The 23,074-nt window shown below is 40.1% G+C and overlaps 2 protein-coding genes across 2 annotated transcripts in view; both read right to left on the bottom strand.

Annotated features, from left to right (window-relative positions):
• Positions 1-7,725, bottom strand: part of RANBP17 (RAN binding protein 17) — a 155,576-nt gene extending 147,851 nt beyond the window's left edge. Inside the window, exons 1-4 of the mRNA XM_034066945.1 lie at positions 7,588-7,725; positions 4,172-4,318; positions 3,151-3,241; positions 1,827-1,993 (exon numbers count right to left, since the gene is read on the bottom strand). Of these exons, the coding sequence (XP_033922836.1) occupies positions 1,827-1,993; positions 3,151-3,241; positions 4,172-4,318; positions 7,588-7,725 (543 nt within the window). The remainder of the gene's footprint in view (positions 1-1,826; positions 1,994-3,150; positions 3,242-4,171; positions 4,319-7,587) is intronic.
• Positions 7,726-12,347: 4,622 nt separating this feature from the next.
• LOC101877032 (kazal-type serine protease inhibitor domain-containing protein 1-like) lies at positions 12,348-21,437 on the bottom strand. Its single transcript, XM_005140920.2, has 4 exons — positions 20,981-21,437; positions 15,363-15,523; positions 13,598-13,742; positions 12,348-12,707 (listed from the first exon to the last, which is right to left on the bottom strand). The coding sequence occupies exons 1-4, from the start codon at positions 21,435-21,437 to the stop codon at positions 12,580-12,582; spliced, it is 891 nt and encodes a 296-aa protein (XP_005140977.2). The 3' UTR covers positions 12,348-12,579.
• Between the last annotated feature and the right edge of the window lie 1,637 nt (positions 21,438-23,074).

Genomic DNA, 23,074 nt, shown 5'->3' with positions numbered 1-23,074 from the left:
ATTGCAATCAGTTTAATAATAAATGCAAAATCCAATTACAGTACATTCATAAAAATAACTGCAAACTGGTGGAGAATCATATGTGAGTTTGTTTTTAATAAACAGAATATTGCAACTTTTATTAGACATTCCCAACGTAACTCAAAACGTACATTAACTTCAGCAGTATTACAAACGAAGATGGAAAAAACAAATCAGAAATTTATTGGCAAGAAATATAAACTTCCTATCTTCTTGCTGAGTTGCCACGATCACCAACACACACATATGTAATAGATCATTTTGGAAGTAGATTTCCCAATAGCTTATATTTCCCAATTATTTTTTCCTCAAAATGAGCACTAGACTTTATGCTCACACAGACACTCAGAAAGATTAAGCTGTATTAAACTCTTAAAGGACATTAAACATCTTCCAGAAAACCTTTTAAGAACGTTTCTGTACATGTTAAATGTATGAAATAACCAAGTCTGGCTAATAACCCACGACAGTCAACCACTTCCTTCAAACTTACTCCACAGAAGGTGCTATATAACCTCTATCTTTAGCCACTGTGTCTGATAGAGCTACTCCAGATTTGATCTGTAAACTTGCAAAGTGAACGGTGCACAGCAAATGAGTGCACTCTGACATCAGAGTAAATTACTTCCAATTTTCAAATCTTATGTACCAAGATCATCTTCCTATCCTATAACATATCCTTCTAACAGTGACCAGACAGGGTGGAAATAGGAAAAAACGTGGAAAGAAATATAAAACAAGAACATTCCTGCCTCGTCCAATTACTGGAGAGGGAAGATGAGTGATCTGTCCTCTTAAACTTTCCCATACCCCTACCTCAAACGTGCTTATGTCAGATTTAAATACATATGTTAAAGCAGGTAAAGTTATAAAAACACCCTAAACTTATTATCTCCCCATATTGTACACTACAATCCTAGGAGAGACGGAATGTCTTTTGGTTTGTTTTTTTATTTTCACTCTTCTTTACATGTATGGAAAGAGAACACACATACACACAGGTGCCTAACTGCCCATGCACACAAACACAAGGCATTAATTTCTCATTAAGTGAAAAAGGAATGGGGCAAACAGGGACCACAATCACATAACAAGTACAGCATCCTGTAATTTTGTATATTTCAGTTCTACTTTTACATAAGCTGTCTTCAGTAACTTCAGAGAAAGGGACGTAAAGTGATTTCTCCTAAGCATTACATTGCAGGTGCAGTCCCACTGATCATACACAAAAGCAACAATGCAAGACTGTAACAGTGAACACTCCAACAACTTGTTTGGTGTCCTAAGGGTGTCTTTCTGATTCATGACAGGCATCTGAAAAAAATACAGTTCTACAACTGAACAGTTTGGCACAATTTTAGCAGTCATTATTACAAGAATAATAATCAGACTCATGCTTTAAAGCCCTGGACAGTCTCACTCTTCAGATAGTGCAGTATCAGGTAACAAGATAACTGCAGCTAACACTATCAGAAATGTATCTCCACATCAGTTGAAAACAAAACAAAAAGGCAATACACAGAATGCCTTGACAACAGGGACGAATGGCTTACAACCACACTAGGAAAAAGTGCTCTGAGAAAGAAAACGAACAAAAACCATGACAGCACTATGAACATTGTGAGGCACCAAACTCCACAAGCTCACAAGTATCAAACCCACACTGGTTCTTCACTGCAGGGAGATCTTCTATTTTAAGCAATGCTCTTCACACTTTTTCCACCCAAGTGGCATAACATGCCAATCACTAAAAAGGAAAAGGTCCAAACAGAAAAAAATGGCAGAAGTGAAGGACTGTTTCCTACCTGCAAAAATGTTTTTACATCAGCAATAATGTCTCTGAAGATGAGCTGATCTTTCAGTACCTCAAACCATCCTAATTTTGTAATTTTAGCAATGACTTGAACAAGAGCTTGGATGACAAAGGGAGCCAGTTTGGGTTGAGATGCTAGATAGTTCAGAATGTAATTTCCTGTAAAGAAGCATTTTACAATCAGCAACAAAAGTCTTCTGAAAAGAAAATTAATTAAATGGTTCTAATAGAAACTCAAAGCATGGTTTTTTTTAAAAGCTATATTCTTATGGTTAATATAATAACTGTAAGTTATGCCAAATCATTAAATACAGCTCAACATTTAGTAACACAAAGCACATTACATACTTCATCATTTTTCTAGGACACGTGATGACAGTTTGTGAATTCGGAGAACTCTGGCAGGTAAAATAGAGTAAGTTTTCACTAAGGACCTATACACTGGGGACTGAGTATTTCACTATGTAACAGCAGCTCTCACAGCCAACTCAAGATACACAGTGTTTTCAGACAAGATTTCCTGCTGAATGTTCTCAATTCAACCTAGAACATCCCTTTAGGCAATGCACACTGCAGCTGCAGAAATTCCTCTCTAACTAAAAGGAGGCTAACCTGTTTTAAAAGCTGTTGAAATGTGTACAATTAAAGCTGATTCAAGTTAATTTTTACCTAATAGAACACTGAAATCTTTCATCAGAACAGGCTGATTCTCAGACATACATTTCACAGTACTACTGTCCACAGAACTGATACAACAGTGCAGATGTGCTAAAAACCCAAATCAAATCGTATGCTCCTCATGCAAAGCCTTTCACTATGAAAGACCTAATACATACTTGCTTATTCTTTTAGGATATAGCAATGACTTTAACATAGACCCTGAAAAGTAGGAAGTTTGTAGGATCTTAATCCTGCAAGTAGGAACCTGCCCTGGCATGCTTTCTACAAATGTTAATAGCTCATCATGAGCAATGTTACCTGTGACTGGCAGGTGTACTAATATCTGCAACTTTGAGCCTTTACAAACACATACTAGATCACTTCAGTATCTTGTGGGATAAGTACAAAGCCTACCTCATTTATTATCATTTTGAAAATAGGAGATGTTATTTGTGAGCTAACTGCAGAGAAACGAGGAAACATATCTCAATCACCTTTATGTTCACTTCTTTCACAATGACTACCTAATTTGTAACAGGCTTGGTAAATGGTAAGAGCTAGAGAAAAACCAGACTATTCACCAAATTGTTACTGTGCTAACATGAAGTCTTAGATCCCAATTATATAATGAAATTTGAATCACAAACATTACTTACGAATGTCAATCCTTTGTTCAACAGGTAATGGAGATGTCCTGCTTACAAGCTTAGACAGGCATGTTGCTGCTAGAAGCTGAGCATAGGATGTCTACAAAAGCACACCAAAAGATACTATTAAATAAAGAGCTAATTGAAGTCAGGACAATAAGTCAAAACCTGATAAATAATCAATAGACCAGACTGATTATCAGATTTTAGTTATATTTGTTTTGGGTTCCAAAAACTTATAAAAGATTTATTTTATCTTTGTTTCATTGTCAACAAACCTAAATTACAAAACACTAATAAAAAAGTGGAGACATAAAATTATCATTTCTTTTGATGTAAACCATTCATCTAAAAGTAATTTCACTATTCAGTACAGTTCTTTAGTTTTGAAACCTGTTTTTAAACCACTTGATAACTTTGACCCATGAGAACATTATTATGGGTCTAGCCCTGGATTAAAGATATTTTTTTGTTTCCTCTTTTTCTTTCACTCTCTTTTTGAATTATTTGAAAGACACACCAAGAACTATATTAGCTTAGACTATCAAATAAGAATCAACTCTCGCCTATCATTTTATCTAGAGTTAAAAGAGAATGGTTTAAAGTAACCTACAACAGATAAGCACCTTGGGGATTTTTTTTCTTTTAATACTTTATTTCTTGTCACTGTAGCTAATAGCCAGAAACTAGAACAAGGTGATGTTCAAGCACCAGCTTATACCACACTGTGTCCTGATACTGCTTTACAAATGACACAACCCCTGATTACAACCCTTCTGAAAGTACTGAAAGCTAAAATGCTTTCCCTTTTTGTCCCTGATATTTCTAACACAAGGTATTATCACTTCTACAAAGAACTCCTCCAAATGAAAAAAAAACCTAGAATCATTTATGAAACAGAATATGTAGACAAAAAAGAGGAAAGCATTTTGCCTTACTTGTCCTGACATGGTAATGGCCCACAACTGAGAAACATACAAGAGCTTCCACAAGCATAATTACATGTATGGATAACACTCGAGATACTTACTGTTCCTTGTTCTAATAGAAGCTGGCATTGGCTAAGACACCCTGGGCTGTCAATAAGCTCTAAGACTACTTTCTCAGCTTGCATGCGCTGCGCTAGATCAGTTCCTTCGTACAGGTGGTTACACAATACTTCTAGTTCTGCCAGACTCTGTTAGGAAAGAATACAATTGAAACTTGCATGGAGAATTTTCAACCACATAGATTTCTTGAAGTATTTATAAACCTAGATACTATACCAGTAACATGAACTGTTACCTGTGTTAAGCTTTCCAGTTGATTTGCATTTAAACAAAAAAAAATAGGAGTCTTTCTGTGACAAGAAGCCAAACGTAACACAGAAAAGTAAATTGTTATTTCTTATTCTCTGAGCTACCAAAGTATTTCTTAATATGGTTCAATTCCCCTGTTTTTCTGAGTCTTTATATGGTAATTCCATCACTCTTCCAAAGAGAGATGTAAAGATAGAGCACAGTGAACAGTTTGAGTTATGCTATTTTGGAAAATTTTTGGCAAATTTCATTTTAAAAGCTGTAATTACTCATGAAATTAATGCATCTGGAAAAAATAGAATTGCCTATAACTGCTAATGCAAATATCAGTGGAAGTGAAACTACAAGAGCAACAGAAGAGCTAAAAGTCTTCTCTAAGAAGGTGCATGCTGGGAACCTCTCTCTCCTACATGAGGGATTCACTCTCACAGGACAGATAACCCCTTGAGCATGCTTTGGGATCATTACACAAACAGAAGTTTTAGCATCCAACAGGCTCCCAAAGCCTGTGTGATTCTCAGCAAGAACCAGCCATGTCATTAAAGGGTACCCAGTAAATATTTCATGACTTAAGCATGGCCTAGAAAGAGAAACCACAGTATTTGACCAGTCTCATTTAAAAGTCAAAATCCTGTTTGCTAGCCCTTCCAAAAAGATGTTTCATACATAAGATCTGGTTCAGCACCTTCTGCAATAAACAGATCAAACACCTCAAAGGCTGAGCTTAGTAGAGACATCTTTTGGTTTTGGTGCCCCCACTATTTTCAGAGAGAGTAAAGGAAAAATAAGGAACAGGTAAAAATGCCAGCAATGTAATGTTAAATTAAGCAAGAGCCATGCCAATTAAAGTGAAAATTAACTTAAAATTAACTTATAAAATGCAAGCACACATGCCAGGGAAAATAACATAAACCCCATATAATCAGGCTAAACCATGGGAATAAGGACATCTAGCAAAGATAGCCTGCAGAGAATGAATCTTTCCAAAATGGGAGAGTTCCAATATGATCCAAGAAGCAGAAATTGAATTATCATCTCATAACCAGCAAAAGTTAAAGACCCATCTATATGTGATCTGAAATTTGACTTTCAAGTCTGGACAAATCTGGCAGCAAGCCTGAGAAAGTCCAAATACAACTGGGATGGATATCAGCACAACAACCAAGGACTAATCACCTGTATACTAACTGTCATCAAAAGAGCAAGTAATTTATAAGCCAGCTAACAAATCATTTATACACAAAGAATTGATGGTGGATTTCAATAATGCAGGCACTTTAACATACTGTGTTACTATATTAAGGGTACACCAAAGTTTAGAAATGTAGGCTAAGGATCAGGATTAACTTCTTGCTGACAAGTTAAAACTGAAGCATTTTATCTGAGTGACAATGAGGGAATTTTAAAAGCAAGCCTGAAAAAAACCCCTAGGTTACAAACTTCAGAGAAAAGTTGGTTTATCAGATATTGAGACTGATGACTTGCAGCACTGGGAAATGCTTTATCTGGACATGGTTGGTCTCAGGAGAATGTTACAACAAAGTTTCTTATTAGTAGACTTGAGGTGTGACCAGAAAGCAGGCAGAATGCTCAGACTGCCAAGGAACTTGTCAGATGTTCTCCGAGTTATACTGTATGTGTAATACCAAGGAAACATACTGATTGTCCTTGACTCAGATAGTGAAACTGGAAAGTACAACCTGAAATCAGCGAACATAATCATCTTGCACACAACAGCAACTCGGCTGTGTAATGGAGATCTTAACTGCACTAAGAAAATACTCTGAGAAACCAACAGAAAGTCAAAAACTTGCTCTGTATTTATCATATATTTTCAAGAAAGCAGACTGTCACAATCCCTTTTTTATTGCATGTGAAATGGGTGCCTTCAGATCCCTCCTTCACTCAAACCTTTATCAATAGCTGAAAGGTGATTCCTAATTAAACAACACTTGTGTCAATGAAGAGGATCTTCCAGTTAGATGCTGACTGTTTTAAGCAAGTCAGGGGTAGAAACAGACCTGTGTAAGTGGCATTTTGGATCACAAAGTGTATTTTTTTCCAAGAAAACAGCTCCACACCCTAATGAAAAAGGTCAGATATTGTGATTTACTTATTTATTTAATTTTTCCACCTGCTTGTCACACTTCCATAACATTCAAGAGTAAGTAAAGTTCCCCATACACTTCTGGTCCCCCTCTCCCAAGTCCCTGGCAGGTCTCCTGCCAGCCTGTGGAAGAACCAAGGGCCAGGAACGCCAGGGGCCTGGCTCCACAGCAACCCATCAGGGCAGGCAGCCACGGAGCCAAGCAAACTGGCAAGAACCCAGGCAGGTTCCTGATCAAAGTTCTGCTGACACGGCCGAATTCCCACAGACATTTTGGTTTGAATTGGCGTTTGCAGACTGAAAACGTTCTATCAACAAAGTTCCACCAGCTCTGTGCGAGAGCAACAGGATGGGCATAACTGCTGAAAGGCCACTGCTTAAAAAGAGAGAGAAAAATAAAAACTAAACAGAAAAAGGCTATTTGGGTATGAGTGATAACAAAAGATATTTTAGTAGTGCTTTTACGTAGCATACCCGGTCACCAACTATTTAGGTAAATGCCCAAAATGGCCTCTCCATCACTGCCAAAGCCTGATGCCACCAACAGTGATACCCCCGGGGACTCCGGAGGAGGGCTTACACCTCAGCAAAGGTCCTCTGAGGCCGTTCCCGGCCCCTTTCCTCCTGCGCTGTCTGAGGCACAGTTGCGGCGGATGATACTCTTCTCAGAGCCCTGGAGGGGCTGTGTCTGCTGCCCACGGAGCCCCCAGTGCCAGGGGCAGCGCAGGTGTCGCTGCATCACACGGCCGGGAGCAGCCGCAGCCCTGCGCTGGTGTCCAGCCGACGCTCGCTAGTGCAGCGGGGAGAGGAAAGCCCGCACGCCGCTGCCGCCTCCACGGGTGCGGTGACACGGCCGCTCCAAGCTCCGCAGCCTGCCACCAGCCTCGCCCCCATGGGCAGCCCGACCTAGCCTCGACACTCCGGCAGAGCAGCCAGCTCCCGTTCGCCTCCTCATCCTCCTGAGCATCCCGTGCCCCTCTCCGAGCACTAACCCCAACACCCCGCGGTCCCCAGCGCCGCCCTCCGCCCCTCACCGCCTACCTCAGGACGTGCCTCCCTCCGCTCTCCCACCGCCCCCTCACGGCAGTCCCGGCCCCCCGCGGCCCGTCGTACCCCTACAGCCCCAAGTACCACCGGACCCCATCGTACCGGTGCTCTGACCTGTACGCGCAGTGCCATCTTCCCCAACGGCGCCGGGAACGGGCCCGGCCGGGGCACGGGGCAGCACCGAGCCAAGCCAGGGCCGGCCGGGGACGAGGGGCTGGGAGGGACCGAGCCGGGGGCGGCCGTGGGGCGGCCTTTGGGGCGGGACGGGACGGGGCTGTCACAGGGGCGGGCTCAGGGGCCGGCCGGGGCCAGGGGCCGCCTTACGCGGGAGGCGCCATTTTGTGCGGGGCTGTACGCGGGGGTGTGAGGGGTGGTAGTGTTGGAGTGTGTGTTGTAGGTTGTGGTGGATGCACCAGGTAGAGGAGTCTCTCCTGACTGGAAACGTATGGTTTTAAATGGTTATTCCAGTTTAGTGCTGCTATAAGCCTGTGTTTGGCTTTGTGCAATGTCCGGGTTCCAGTTTAAGACTGACTACAGCAAAAGGGAAGCGTTCCTCAATGAAAATAGCACAGTTCCTGAGAGGTGATGAGCAGAGATAAGTCTGAAGGGACAGCTGTGTCTGAAGGGACAGTTTACTCAGCCCAGAAAGGGGGAATCCTCCTTGACAGGTGTTCATAAAGGATGTGAAAAATCACATTCAGAGAATAGAGTTGAGTCAGTTTCCTGTCAGTTTCTCCAGTTGAAGAAAGTGAATCCCATGTTTTGCTAACTGGTACAGGTAACAGGTGGGGTTTGTGATAGCAAACACTGTTAACATAGATGTTTTATTTTTTAAGTACTGCAAAGACAAGAGTTGGATCCATTACATTCTAGAGTGCAAGGAATATTCAGGCTGAGTAAGGGAAGCACAGCATGAAAATCAGAAGCAGAAAAAGATCATCCTCCAAGTTAAGGGCATAAAGTGACTTGAACAATGTCTACAAGTGTCTGCATGGGAAAACCTGTTTTAATGCAGCCAGCTTAACTGTGATCAAAAGTCCATGCCATTTTTATTCTGGTTAGCAGGTGATACAGGGCCTGAGCAGTTCGTGTATAATTATTCATGTTTCCATGCTGTGCCACTGCAGAATTCCTGTGTGAAGCCTGGTAGCCCCAAAGAAGAGGCCCAAACTGGTAGAATTTATCTGGAAATGGAAGCTGCTCTGGACCTGTAATAAAAAAGGGAATTGGACGTATTCCTAGCTGGATTCACCTCTTAGAAGTGGGGTTGAGAACTGTTATGACAGTCTAATTAGGGCAGGAAGAGTGATTTCTTCATACGTGAACTACAACAGTTGGAGTTCAGCATCACTGAACCATATGCTTTTGCACAAAATACCTTCAGTAATTATTGGAGAATGAAGCAAAATCAACATGGAAAATGGTTTTAAATGGAGTTTCTTGTTCTTTTGCCCTCACAAGTGACTGGTGGCTGGTACTTCTGAGAGTCAGTTGGATTGTACTTGAAAAGCTGGCTTGGATTACACAGTCCCTTAATGACTGCCTCATCCCTGGCATGGGCCTTAGCCTCATTTTTCATCTATTATCCTGTGAAGAAATAGAATAATTTATCTATAGCCATAGCCTAAAAGAAAGGAAAAGTCACAAAACAGCAGGAGCAGAATAAAAGAACTGGTGGTAACACACAGAAGAAAGGGAACAGAAAGAATTTTAAAGGAAAGCAGACAGAGTGAAAGAGAGGAATTCCCAGGATTGAGGACCAGGGAATGGCATGGTGACTCAGAGGTTAGAAAAGTCAGCCACAGATTATAATGTGGAAAATTTGGGAGACGTTCAGATGCAATACAATTACATATTGTCCTAAGAGCCAGAAGCTGTTTGCCAAGGTGGGACACAGAGAAAACTTGCACATCCTTCAAAAACCTCACCTTGTGAGCAGCTCTAGTAATGACTATGAATCTTGTTCCAGGTGAGGGGCCATTGCCATTAAACTATGCAAAAACATGCAGAAATAAAGTTAATAAGTTAAATAGTTTAAGAACCAAGTTTAATCTGTGGACACTCAGCATGAGAGGTGCAGATGTGTTGCTAAGTGCGAGCTAGAGCTTGTGGCTTCTGCAGCAATGAGCCAGTTTCCAGCTTGCCTGGGCCCAGCATTTCTTCCTAGCCCCTTCCTTGGGTTTGCATTTCCTTACAGTGTCGGCAGGTAGCATGGACAGACATTGAGAGCACAGAGCTTGTCCCACGAGGTAGGCAGGGAGCACTTGCTCAGCTGTGTGCTCAGCTGCGTAGTGCAGCCATGTGGCTGTACCTTACTTAATCACCAATTGAATCATTTTAATCTCCTAGACACGGGTAGTTGCATTTTTGCATGTGATTTCTGTCAACTATAGCTTGATTATTTTAAGGGGGAAAAAACCTGATCTGGCTAAAGAATTAATGGATTCCTAGACTAATACCTGACAAAACTCCTGAGATTTAACACAAGTAAGAATGTTAGATTGTGAAACTACCCCAGACTATGTCAGAGTCCTAGCCCAAACAACAAAGCTGCATTAAGAACTGTAATTTATTTAGGAACTTTCATACGATTCCTTTATCTTTTCATGGGAGGGGGAAATGACACAGTGACAATGCTTGTGTGACAGACATCAGCAGGATGTGAAATTCAGACTTGCTTTCATGGAAGATAATAATAAAATTCTTGCTGAGTTCAGTGGAATCTGAATTAAGGAAGGGGTTTAGGTCTGCCTCAGAAGATGCACTACTGAGACCTCCCCACAGCATTCATATACAGTTTCCAGCTCAAGTATGTTTCATTTCTGCCAGGTGGAATAAAACCAACTTCTTGAATTTGTTGTTACTTTGGGAATAGATCTGTTGCTATAGGCAATGCATTCACAATTATGGCCAATCATTTGCCACACTGCTTAGATAGGGCTGAACCTTTTCCATGCTTTTTAAATTCTATTCTAAGTGACTCAATTAAAGCATATAAACAAAACCAGCCATTTCTAAAACGAACTAGTGAATAATCAGGGTATCTGTTTCTTCTTTCTTTTTTTTTTGCATCACATCAGGATTTTTCCTAAAATGCAGTTTTCTTACTGATAAAAAATGGCTGATAATTTGCAACAAATTATTAAATATATTAAAATACACATAGAGAGACAAATTCGGTATATTTAATTTAGAACCCTTTGTTCTGGGAAGGTTAGCTTAGGTTTTTCTATGTAATGTACTCCATCATCCAAACACTCACAGCCTGGCATTTGGTATGGTTCTGCTACAAGCTTTTGCATTCAAACATTCTTTTATTTCTGGTTTTCATTTTACATTAACAACAGCAAAAAAGCCTGAAGAATTTTAATCCCTTTCTATGGCTAATGATTTCAAAGTTATTTTCTGTGCCACTTACTGTCCTATGCCAGTGTATATTGCCACACTTTAGTGATTGGTTTAGTAATCTAATGAATTCATTTGCAATACAGATTACAGTTGATCTGGTGTATGTCTGCAGATTAAATAGTTCCATTAAAAAAACAACCAACCAGCCAAAACAAAATCAAAACCCCCTTAAAAAACGTTCAGTGATTTTTACTAAGACAATTTTATGTTCAAGTTAATACATAGTGGATAAGAAAAAAAAGTCATTGGGCCTATCACTAAGAAGAGGAAAAGCCCATAACAGCAGAATCAGTAGTTAAATATGAAGCCATACTTCTAATACTTCTAATGAAACTAATGAATCTTTTCAGTGACACAGTGGCATACTTTCTGCTCATGAGCTGACAATACTCCAGGAAGTCTGAAACAAAATAAATTATTCTTTGCTTCTTTGCTACCTCGACAAAGATCAATAATACCTCAGGGCAAACACAGGCTATGGCCAATCTCTTTATCTAACTCAAATTGAAAGGAAAAATCTGCCTAATTGCAAAAAAACACAAACCAGCCAGCGTGTTAAAGAAAATTTGTGATGCACTGTATATATATTAAAACAATTTATGCTGTAGGTATATGCATACAGTCAGGTTACCATTAAAGCTTACTTAACACCATTGATTTATCTCAGTGCATCCAGTAATGACTACAGATTTTTGTGCATTGGATAAAGATGACTGGAAATACTGAGGCTTTGCATATAGATGCCTGAACTTTTGATTCCTTAGACATTAACACCATTCAATAATTTACTGCTATTCATTCATCCTCAGCCAATGGATACCAGTAGGTATAACTGCCTCCCAAAAGTGCTTTTCATAACTTAGTATCTTCCATCATCGATTAATTCAGAGCCAGAGGCATGGTCATCTGAGTGCACAAGAAACCTTTTCTGAGTATTTGTGAGTACTGCTAGTAGAACTATGCAGTTGCTTTAGACTGTCATTTCTTCATGTATCTCTTAAAGGTAAACAAAATAACCCCCAACAGAGAGAGAACTTGCCATTGATGAAGCTTATGATGGACAATTTCAAAGAAGGAAAATCTTGCTGAAACTTAGGATAAAACATAGACTAAGGAGAGTGAAGACCATTTTGCAACCTTCACGTTTAGGCTTGTTGCCGCATGAACAATCTTTTGATATTTTTAAATACATTATAGAAAAAAAATGATAGAAGGTTTGTGTTGTTGTTTTTTTTAACTATGAAGATTTTTCCAGACAAATTAGAAGGCTTGAAAGAAATAATAATTTACATCTTAAAAAATTAATATAAAATGTGATCCATTCAGTATACTTTGTAGACAGGTGCATGTTTAAGGTTTTTATTTTAACAGTCTGAATGTGTGGATTTACAACTGCTCTTATTTCTGGTCAGTACCATGATACACTGCAACCAAAGCTGAATTTCAGGAAGGTGGATACAGAAGTGAGTGTGTGTATTATCAGTGGAGCCATTTGCAGCACAGAGACTACTAGTAGATGTAACAGAGTATGAAAGGTATTGGACAGCAGATACATAAAAATTATTATTTAGAGTTGTTTCAATTTTCATAGTCCCCGGATTCGTATTCATCATCTTCCTCATCAGAATGGTCATAATACTCCCCATATTCAACACTGTAGCTTGCACTTCTACTGCCAGCATTAAATGCAAATGCAGGAGATGAGCCTAAAAGACATAATTAAATCAGGTTAAATTAGTTGTTCATCGGAACACAGAGGAAAGATGGGTTTGGATCTGTATGGCAAGCTCAGCGTTTCTGAGCCCTTGTTATCTGTTCGAAGAAGAGGGGTTTTATCTGATGACTTGACCTGAAGCTTATAGGAGCAAATTTCTAGAACATTCACATTTTAAGATGTTGAAAATATATTTAATTCCCTATACTCATAAACTGAGATTTCAGCTGTCTGCAGATCATATGTACCTGAACATACTACCAGAGCCAATAAGTTTGAAAGCCACTTGCACAAACAAGGCCAGTGACAAACTAGACCAGTGACAAACTCTTCTAGATAACAAGGTAAATATAAACCAATGTGTCGTTATTCCATATTTGCCAGGAAACCCAGTTCTCTTCAGAGTGTTATTCTGCAGGACTAGGTCTGATGCAGAATAATAGTACAGCTGTTTCTTACATCTTTCCAAACACTCTTGTTAAGGAGCAACAACTGTTTCCTTCCTAGTACTTTGAAAAGTAAAGAGCTAAACAGAGTTGTGATGGTTTAGAGACTCCCCCAGCTACTGCAGCTGCTCTGGGTGAGAGCTCTTGCTAACGTCAGAGGACTTCTGTAGGATAAAGGTGAGTTGAGTGGGATGTGTCTCAGTTGTATGGCCACAGTCCACAGCTTGCCTTTTTCTGGAAGCTGGTGTAATGCATCAGAATATTACACTATTAACCTGTTAGGTGATAGAGTAGAAGAAAAGGACAAAAAAATTAAAATATGGTCATCTTTAGGTAATTTCTCATATCCTTCATTTGCATCCTGACAAGCCCATCCTTTGCAACCTGCTTGTATGCATCCTTACAAACTTTACATCCAAACCCCCAAAATAATTACCATCAATGACTTTCAATCTTGCAGAGGCGTATGTTGCACCATACTTGTTTTTGGTGTGGCAGATGTAAATACCTTCATCTGATTTTTTGAGGCCTTGAATCTGCAGCCAGCCTGTCACACCATACTTCTGAGGCCCACCTCTTGCCTTTAAGAAGAAATAAAGTTGAGATTAAGTAGCTAGAAGACACCATGATATTTCTCAAAGGAATTGTAGATGGATTAAACATTGTTAACAAACTTCAACTGCTGCCATGCTTTCATTCGGCTGGGTCTGCTGCCCTATATTTTAACTTACAGCTCTGTGTCTCTGAGTTCACTGTTCCCCATCTCTGCTCATTAAACTTCATTGTCCTTCACAGTGCTCTCATTTCTGTTTCTTCCATGCTATGGACTCCCAGTGTTCCTCCTTTCTCTTGTCCCAGCAGCACTTCTTGTTGCTTCAGAGCATTGCTGCCTCTTCTCAAGCTTGTAAGTCTTTTCAGCATGAGAGTGGCAGGTGGGTCTGGGTGAGTTGTTCAGGGACAAGGAGCCTGACCAAGCTGACACTCAGCATTGGGGTTTTAATGGATTGACATGACACACCATGAGCTTTCACAATTCATGACAATCACTCTCAACTGGCTTAGGCTAAAGCCTCTTAAAGCTGGGGGGGGACTTTGTTTTCCAAACAAGTAACACAAAACTGTTAACACATGTTAACAGAGATGCTTTCATGGTGAATCTATTCATAAACTAAGTTAACAGGGTTCAGTTTAGCCTCTGAGCTAAACATTTGCATGTGGCTCCTTGCACCATTCCTTCTGAGCAACTTTAAGTCTGCTGACCCTACTTGTGTTCATGCTGCATCTGGAAACATTTCTAAGTAACTTAGACTCTTAGTACTCTTGGTAATTTACCTAGTTTTTTTCTGTGCTTTTGCTAGCTACCTTTTTGTTGAGGTTGTGCCCTATGTCCATTGGATCTTACCACTTTTGGGCTGTGTAAGCAGAAAGCTGGATTTGCCATGTATTTCTCCATACAGTCTCAGCTCATCTTTGACTACTGGAGAAATATGCAGGTGCAGGCTTCAGCCTTACTGCAGTCTGCTTGTACATCTGTTGTTGTTAGCTTGTCTCCCCAGAATTATTATTTCCATTTAAAAGAATTATCATTTTGATTTATTTAGTTTTAGCTGAGACTTTCAGGCTATTACTAGATTTGCTTGAAGCCTGTACTAATGCCATTCTACTCTTTCCACTTAGATTAAAACACAGCATCCTCCGTAACATGAGCAAAGTTTTTTTGCTTTCCTTTTGGATGTCTCAGGGATTCAACCAAAATGGCAGATCCCAGAAACAGCATCTTGCAAAGAAGTTTAGATACTATGCAGAGCTATTCAGAACTGTGCTTTTGCATGAAGAGTAAAAGAACTATGGCCACCCTTTCCAGAATGCACCCACCTTCTTTTAAGTCGTAGCCTAAATGGTTCCCTTTGTATGTTCATTCAGTTTTTCCAGAGTCATACCTACATCAGGAGAATCTTCCATCTTTTCTTTCCCTGAAGCAGGCCAGGTAGGACCCTGTCATTTCTTCTGCTTACACTGCTAAAGCAGTGATCCTTGCATTGACTGAAATTATAAGTCTATAAAGTCACAGGGCCCCTACTGTGGTTACTAAATTCCTATCTATTCATTACAGCAATATTGTATTCTGTAGGGGGAATTCAGTGATTAATCTGCGTACTCCTTGATCTGAAACTGTATGACGTGGTGAACTCAGGTTTTACCTGTACTGAGACGTGGGTATCATCTCCTGGCAGGAACATTTTATTCCCCTTTTTTTTCCATTCCAGATGTGGCATAGGATAGGCTGACACCTCACAGCCGAAAATGACATCATTGCCTGTGTAATTCTGGGCATCCTGAGGTGGCATAGAAATAACAGGAGCTGCAAGGAGCCAACAGCACAGTGCTTTAGGAGACAGTGAGCAAAGGACAACACAAACACAAAAGCATACAAACATTAATTCCTACTTCACATTATAAAACCATTTTACCTTTTGCCATCTCACACTTTATAAATTGCTACATGATTCCAAGCAGCTTTTAAAGCTCAGAATACCTGTGTCCCCTTAAAGGGTGAACAGGGTTTTCAACAACTCTCACTTAAAGGACCTGTCTGTCCTCCCCCTTCCACATGATCGTGAAACTTAAGCAGAAATCAAAAGTTTCATTTATGTCCCGTGAGCTGTTAGCATGAACTAGAACCAAGGCCCCACAGTCAAGCAGCCAGTACTCAGGGAGACCTTCAGAAGAAAGCCAAAGAAATTCTGTAGCAGACAATCACAGAGTAACTTCACAGTTACATTTTGGCTAGCTTAAAAGCAAAAGTAATGAGATTGCTAGTTTGTCAGACTGTCTTTGCTGACTACATCATTGCCTTGAACTTGCTAAGATCTTGTCCCCTCCTGTTACCCATGGGGACTCATTGCAGCAAGTTACAGAATAACAGCATTAATATATTTCCACATTTATCGAAAATTGCCATCAGTTTCATCTGATGTTATAAGAAATAAAAGGAATTTAAATCCATTTATTTTGTAGGGTTTTATGTTATGTTTATTACAATAATTAGATTTCCACTTGCTTGTTTCCTGTTGTTCTCTTACCCTCACCCCCTGCACTGTTTGTTTTTTGCCTCTGTATGATCCTTTTTCCGAAAGAAAAAGCTGACGTTAACCACGAGAGGGAGCCAGTCCAGGGATTTGAAGACATTGGAAAAATGAAACTATCACCTGATGCCTTCATACATCATTTACACATCCCTCTGTAAGCATGTATCAATATACTAAATGTTAACAGGAGATGATGATATTGAGGGGAAGAGAGCAAAATAACAGTTACTGTTATCACACCTCTCCTATTTTGGAGATCTCTGCCTTTTTTTTGCTGACCTATTCGTCCTCAGCAGGAAGTGTTTTTCCTTCTAAAGTCTCTTTCTACCTCCATACCAGTGTTTAAAAATTTATGTGCTTTCTGGGCCATTAGATTTGTATTTAATTATTGCTTTGATTTTTGTACAGATCCCAGATTCTTGGAAAGAGAAACTTACAGTAAATATATTTGTACTTGCAAGATTTGAACCAGTATGTACAGCATTTGTGCTCCAGCATTTGAAATTGTATCAGCCTATTCCAGGTATTTGAGCAAAGTTTCTAATGCATTTGTCAGTTTTTCAGAATTTATATTTGTGCAGAAAATGGCAAATGCATCCTGAGTAAAATTAATTGCAAACAAATTATACAGCAAAGTATCAATTTCCCCATTGATGAATGACTCATTAAACAGGAAAAGTAAACAGGAAAAGTAAAGTAAGGCTCTCAAAGTAGGATACTTAACCCCGTAAGTGCTCATTCTTCTATGAGAACCATATATGGTTTCAAAAATCTTGTCTTCGAATCAGCATTAGCTGAATATTTTGATTGAGATCTTTTTTTACCTATGAACTTATCACATGTGGTCTGATATTAAAACATAATTTGAAATATTAAAACTCAATGTAGCCATGTTTCTTTTAGTCATATGTGTGTTGTAGTTACGCTTAAAGTTAAGCATAAAATAGAAACCAAATATCTGTGTTGACTCACATGAGTTCTTTAAATTACTGCTGTAGAGAGACAGCAGGAAAACCTTTTTAAATAGGCAGATGCTGCCTGACTGGTGGTTTTGTTGTGGTGCTAACACAGGTGTCTTGTGGATACACCAACAACACTGAAGTGTTGCCAAGAACTGTCCCGCTTATGGGAGTGCCCCAGCTCAGCTGTGCAAGGGTAAGGGCTCTGACTTTACCATGCAGTGTAAATGTACTCTTAGCCTTAAGGATGTAAGGGTCTGAATTACAGATTCATTATAGCTGTTCCCCTAGGAGGAATTTGTCCAGCACTGTCTACCATACACCAAGCTGAATTCTGTGCTGGAAATACACCTTCCATTAACTGCAAGGAGAATACCGTGACAGCTTGGAATGGTAAGATGTCTGCTCAGTCCCACCCATCTGGGCACTTCTATAGGGGTAGTTAAGGTTTTGCTGGACTGGGGCTGACCAGGACTGGCAACATGTGAGTTCAAACTCTTAGCAAGTAGGAAGAACCAAACTGCCTTTTCTGAATCTGAACATGCTGTAAATACCTGCATTACTGACTCAAATTTGAAGTGAATCCAGAAATAAAATAATATACATATCAAACCACCATTTTGTTCTATTTTACAGAAGAAAATCGAAGTAGTGAGATATCATTTTAACACAAATTCCCAAACTTTGGGTTTGAGTGGTTCAGATTTTGTGTTCAGCCAAATTCTGCCATGCATATCTGTGTGCACTTTTTTGCGTAACTGTGTCTTTAGGAATAGATCTTTACTGTTATGATAACATCATTTTGATTCCTGGAGTATATGTGCAGTAGTTGCTCCTTTCCCTTTACAGTCCTCATTGTGAATTATCCTCGTGTATTACAGAAGAAATAGACCAGAAGCCAGAAAATGTCAAAATACTGCTTCACCTTTCACAAACAACATTACACCAGTATTACCCAAAACTAATGAATTAGATATTTCTTTTTCCTTTAACTCATTTTTTTCTAATCTATGACTGATTCGATGAAAGTGGCAGAAAATTTCATGTCTTGCTTATTTGTTTTAATCCCAAATTTACATTTAAAATAATCTATGTGACACAGCTAAATATAGAGAATCACTTCTAGATTGTTCTGTTACATCATTAAATCATCAGCAAGAGAGGTTTGAATGTGAATGGGGATGAATTAAGTGTGGAGAATCTGCATATAATCAATGTACTCGGTAGCCTTGGTAAATTATTAGATAAACTGATCAAAACTAGCTTTCAGGAAGAGAAAGGTTTTTCCACTGTTGCTTTAGGGAGCTGGGCCTTCTTCTCTGTTTTCTGGTGATGCACTGAAGATAAAAGGCTGTACTCTTGTGATGAAAGGAGTTTATTGTTATCTATTTATTCATTGCTTGCTGCATACAATTAATCCGTTTGGCATCAATAGGAAACGGCAGATGCTTTAAAGGAGAAATAACAAAACAAAGTACTTTGAGTTGAGTGAAGGTTGTATTTATAGCTTGGTACCAAAACCCCACAGTGTTCAGTATTTGTTTCTCATGCAAATTGTAGTCAGCGGAAGGCGTGCCACAGCCAGGCTGCTGCTCTTGGAGCCAGACTCCCCGTTGCCTTTTGTCACCAGCTGCAGCCGTGAAAAAGCAGCCTAAATCATGGAGCACCTTCACAAGCAGCACAATGCTGCTTCAGATAGCTGCCTTGCCAAAGGAGGGGGCTTACTGGTAGACTCTTAGAGGTGTCCCGTGTCAGCACCTGTGTATCGTGCTGCTTGCTAAAAGGCCCAGGCTCCTCTCATGGTCTAAAAGAGAATCTACAACCCAGCATGGGCAGCTGCTGCTCAGAGAGGTTGAGAAGAAGGGCACTTGGTCCTCCCTTCCCCTGGAGAGCCCAGCAGCCACCTCAGGCACTCTGCTGCAGCAGGACACAGACACTGTCCTTGGCAGGAGCCAAGGAGACGGGCCCCCCTTTTTCTTTGACTGAACTCTGCACAGCACTGACATGGCTGTGAGCTTCCCACCAGGCTTCTGTGCAATTCAGTAAGCTGAGCAATCCTGGGAAATTTCTCTGCATTCCTGGTGGGAGAGTCCAGCCTTTCTGGGAAGCCAGGGAAGCAGTGGGATAGCCTTAGGAGTGATTCCTGCATGCAGAGCAGTTGGGCTTATTCCTCCTCTAAGTGCAGTGTTATTCACCTCAGAGGTGACTGCAGGGCCTGGTGGATGACAACATCAGCAATTAAAAGTGGCAGTACTCCCAAATTCAATATTTTTATACATGGCCAGTTCTGTTTAATGAATTAAAGCAGAGCATTGCTTTAAGCCTGTAAGCCTGAACAGCTGCCTCTGCTGCAGTCACCATCACTTGCTGTAGAGTAGTCCTTCTAACTGAAATCTGCCTAAAAGGGTTATGCCATAAGAACTAGTGCTGTTCTAACCCCAAAGAAGAACACCTGTGTGAGAGCTAACAGGCTTTCAGTCATACTGTGAGCTGGTATGCATTGACTTTCCTGAATGTCTCTTTACTGACAAGCCTCATTTCCCAACTTAATACCCTAATGGCAAATTTTTATTGTATTGATTCCTGATTCTGTATTGAATTGTCCTCTTTCAACTTGAGAAAGAGGAAAAAAATCTGGTATTAGCTGTTCATCACTTCTCCTTTTAAGCATTCAATATCCAGTGTTCATTCAATATCAAGGCACAGCATACAGTCTAAATTGGAGGCAACAGATTGCTAGTGAGGAGTGAGTAAAAAGTATCATATGTGGACCTTTGCCAGAGGTGCAATTTTAGATTCCCAGAACTGTGACCTATCTGTGACTCAAAGACCTCTCCTACTTCCTTAATTTCTATTTCATATCTATTCTATGAGTCCAGAAAATATTCCATTAACTTGATAAAAAAAGAATGATTTCTTATTCAGAAAACAAAAACCTATTCACTTTTTCATTTCGTATTCATGTGACTTAGGTGAAAGGTACCCAGGAGTGAAGACTTGTAAGAATGTGAAGAACAAGAACAGTATATGAGCAAGGGGCAGGATTCCCCAGTACAACCATGCTAAGAATCCTTCCACTAAAAATCATCACTGACAACTGTTCATGCTCTGTGCATGTATTAGGGAAATAGTTTCAGTTGGATTTTGTTGTAATATTTAGATTTCTGTTTCATGGGTTAGCTAGATTTTACAGGGATTCCAAAACTCTATTATCTTAGACTTTTTTGTAAGAACAAGACCTGTTAATTAAGCCTCATCTTCTATTGTTTCTACACTACAAACCACGTATACACACAGGTGAATACACTCTAGATACACAGATACATATAAAAACACATACATACATGTATGTGAGTGTGTATATATGTGAATAAGGTATGCCTTGCTCTCGCAACTTCACTATAAGGTCAGTCCTCATACAGTTATTTGTCCAGTCCTCCCAGACTCTCCTATCTGCTTACCTCTTCCCAACTACACATTCTTGTAGAAAATACCTCATACTCTGCTTAGAGCAGAACTAGTCTGCAGATCTGTGGCTTATTAGTCACAATGTGATTTAATCCACTAGTCAAATATAGTCTGGTAACATACAAAATAGGTACCAGCTGCTGAACCACAATGTAAACGCTTAACACAAAGTAGTATTACAACAAAATAATGATTAGAAAAAAGCAGAATTAGTTTAACAGAGTTAGACTAGAGCATATATTACATGTTTGAAAATAAGAACAAGATCATTTTTCAGTTTAGAAGTGCCTCTGTACATATTACCTGATTCACATGGCCCTTTGTGTTTCATGCTGATATTTCTTTTCGTAGCATAAGCCTTGTTGAATTGACAGATGTTCTCGTAGGTTTTCCCTTCAGGTCCACAGATGCTTTCTTGAGACTTGCACACGCACTGGGGTTCAAGGACTTCCCCGAACCTTGCTTCATCAGCATCCAACCTGCACTCGAGGTTGTCCCCACATTGCCCATAAAAATGATTGCTCTTATCCAGGTCGCAGATCTGACCTTCCACATTCCCACACTCGGGACAGCATCCGCAACGGTCCAATACAGTCCCAGCTGGACAGTCTTTAGGCTCAGAGCAAAGTGCCAAATTGCATTTTCCACAGCTATCTGCTTCCCTTAGCAGTCTCCACCAGCCTCGGTGGTACAAAGCAGGGAAACTCTGAGAAACCTGCACCAGTACTACCAGCACTGCTGTAACCATTGGGTGCTTCATCTTCAGAATGTAACGATCAAGCAGAAAAGGTCCTTGGAGTAAAGCCAGGGGCAGGAAAAAAAAAGGAAAAGGAAAAACAAAGCAAGCAGAAAAAGGAAAAAGAAGCAAGCTAGTGAGAGAAAAACATTACAATCCTTTTGGTTTAGAGCATAAATTCTACTGCAAACACAAGCTCTAAGAAGAAATTAGCATCAGATTCCTAATCTGGACCTGACAACAAAAATGCATGCAAAACCACCGGCTTTTCTCTAATGCAGTTTGGAATGTGACTATTGCCTGCACAGAAACCAAACTGCCCCTTCTGACAGCTGAGTTGAAGCTCTCTGAAAAGCTGTTTGCTCAGTGTCTCCTTGAGCCAAATTTGCAAAACATTGCTCTATTGAAACAACATTATATTGCAGCTATTGTAGAGAGGGGAGCAGGGTAAATTAGTGTAAAATGAAGAGATGAACTGCTATGAACTTGTCCCCTCTCCCCAGACAGCTAAAAAAGTCAGAAAAAGGTAGATGCACACAATAGGACCAGAGATAGCTGTACCCTTGAGGTGAGCCTGTGTTTTCAAGAATAGAGCCAGGTTTAACACCAGATTTCATCCATTACTGATTACAGCTAGGGGTTCTGAATTAACAATTTACTTACAGGCTCTTTATAAGCAAGGGACAATCCAGGACAGCTGGATTGACTTTAAACTCTTGGATTTAAGATGAGAGATGCTTAGACCCGTGACAGAATCCACCATTCTCTTTACATTTAGTTTCTTTTCAGTGTTTATGGGTGTCTGGTTTGCAACCCAGAGTAACATGGTCCACATTTGGCTCTAAGGACTACGTGCAAAAGCTTTAGAACATAGATAAAGGGTGAGCCAGCTGCTGCAGCATCTTCAAGCACCTCAGAAGGAGGGTTTGCTGGAGTATTAGATGCATCACTCATCTTTTCAGAGCACTTTTCTGCCTTCATTTTTTAAGACATGCTTATGCTGTGAGTTAGAAAGGAGGATGGAAGAGGTAACTTTGAGATCTTTTTTCCCCCCTCTTTTTCTATGCGTAAATTTCTGCTGGTTCAGGGAGACGCATTTGCAGGGTCATTTCTAACCAGGTGTTGCACTTTTCTTTGTAAACTCCCCTCCCTTTCACTGCTGACAAGAGTTCTAGTCTATAGACCATAGGGTGCTGTTTCCAGTGTTCAGGTACAGCTCAGCAGAGATGCATCTTGCTTTTTGTTGGAGGTAAAAGTGAAGCACAGTGGACTTGGAAACCCTGCAAATATGGGTCAGTGCCATGAGTCAAAGATGACCACTCCCTACAGATGGAACACCTCTGGGTGGTAGCTTAAAATAACTCTGAGTGCATCATGGTTTCAAGATACACACATAAAACTATGACACTATTAATAAGATGAAATGAAAGAGAAATTGTGCTTGTGCCTGCTTGTCCTGAAATCTTCCACAAGGGGCTTTTTCAACTCTATATTCATGGTGCTTAGCTCAGTGAAGGATGCATTTTGTTGCACCAGCCTTACAACCTCTGGGCATATCCACAGAGGGAAATCTTTTGGGAGGTAAGTTTACTTTCCATCCCAAACGTATCCATGGCTTTTCCATGGATGTGCAAAAGTTCAGCTTCATGCCTTTTGCACCA

This window comes from Melopsittacus undulatus, chromosome 10 (genome assembly GCF_012275295.1).
Source record: "Melopsittacus undulatus isolate bMelUnd1 chromosome 10, bMelUnd1.mat.Z, whole genome shotgun sequence".
Lineage (NCBI taxonomy): Eukaryota > Metazoa > Chordata > Aves > Psittaciformes > Psittaculidae > Melopsittacus > Melopsittacus undulatus.
This window is presented reverse-complemented; position numbering and strand designations above follow the sequence as displayed.

Bases quoted from the DNA above. Each gene is read 5' to 3' on its own strand.
- LOC101877032 (XM_005140920.2), bottom strand. From the start codon at position 21,437: ATGAAGCACCCAATGGTTACAGCAGTGCTGGTAGTACTGGTGCAGGTT. The intron at 15,524-20,980 runs GTAATATGTACA...GGCTCCTTGCAG, and splicing joins CAAAGGGCCATGTGAATCAG to CTCCTGTTATTTCTATGCCA. The intron at 13,743-15,362 runs GTAAAACCTGAG...TTCTTCTTAAAG, and splicing joins ATACCCACGTCTCAGTACAG to GCAAGAGGTGGGCCTCAGAA.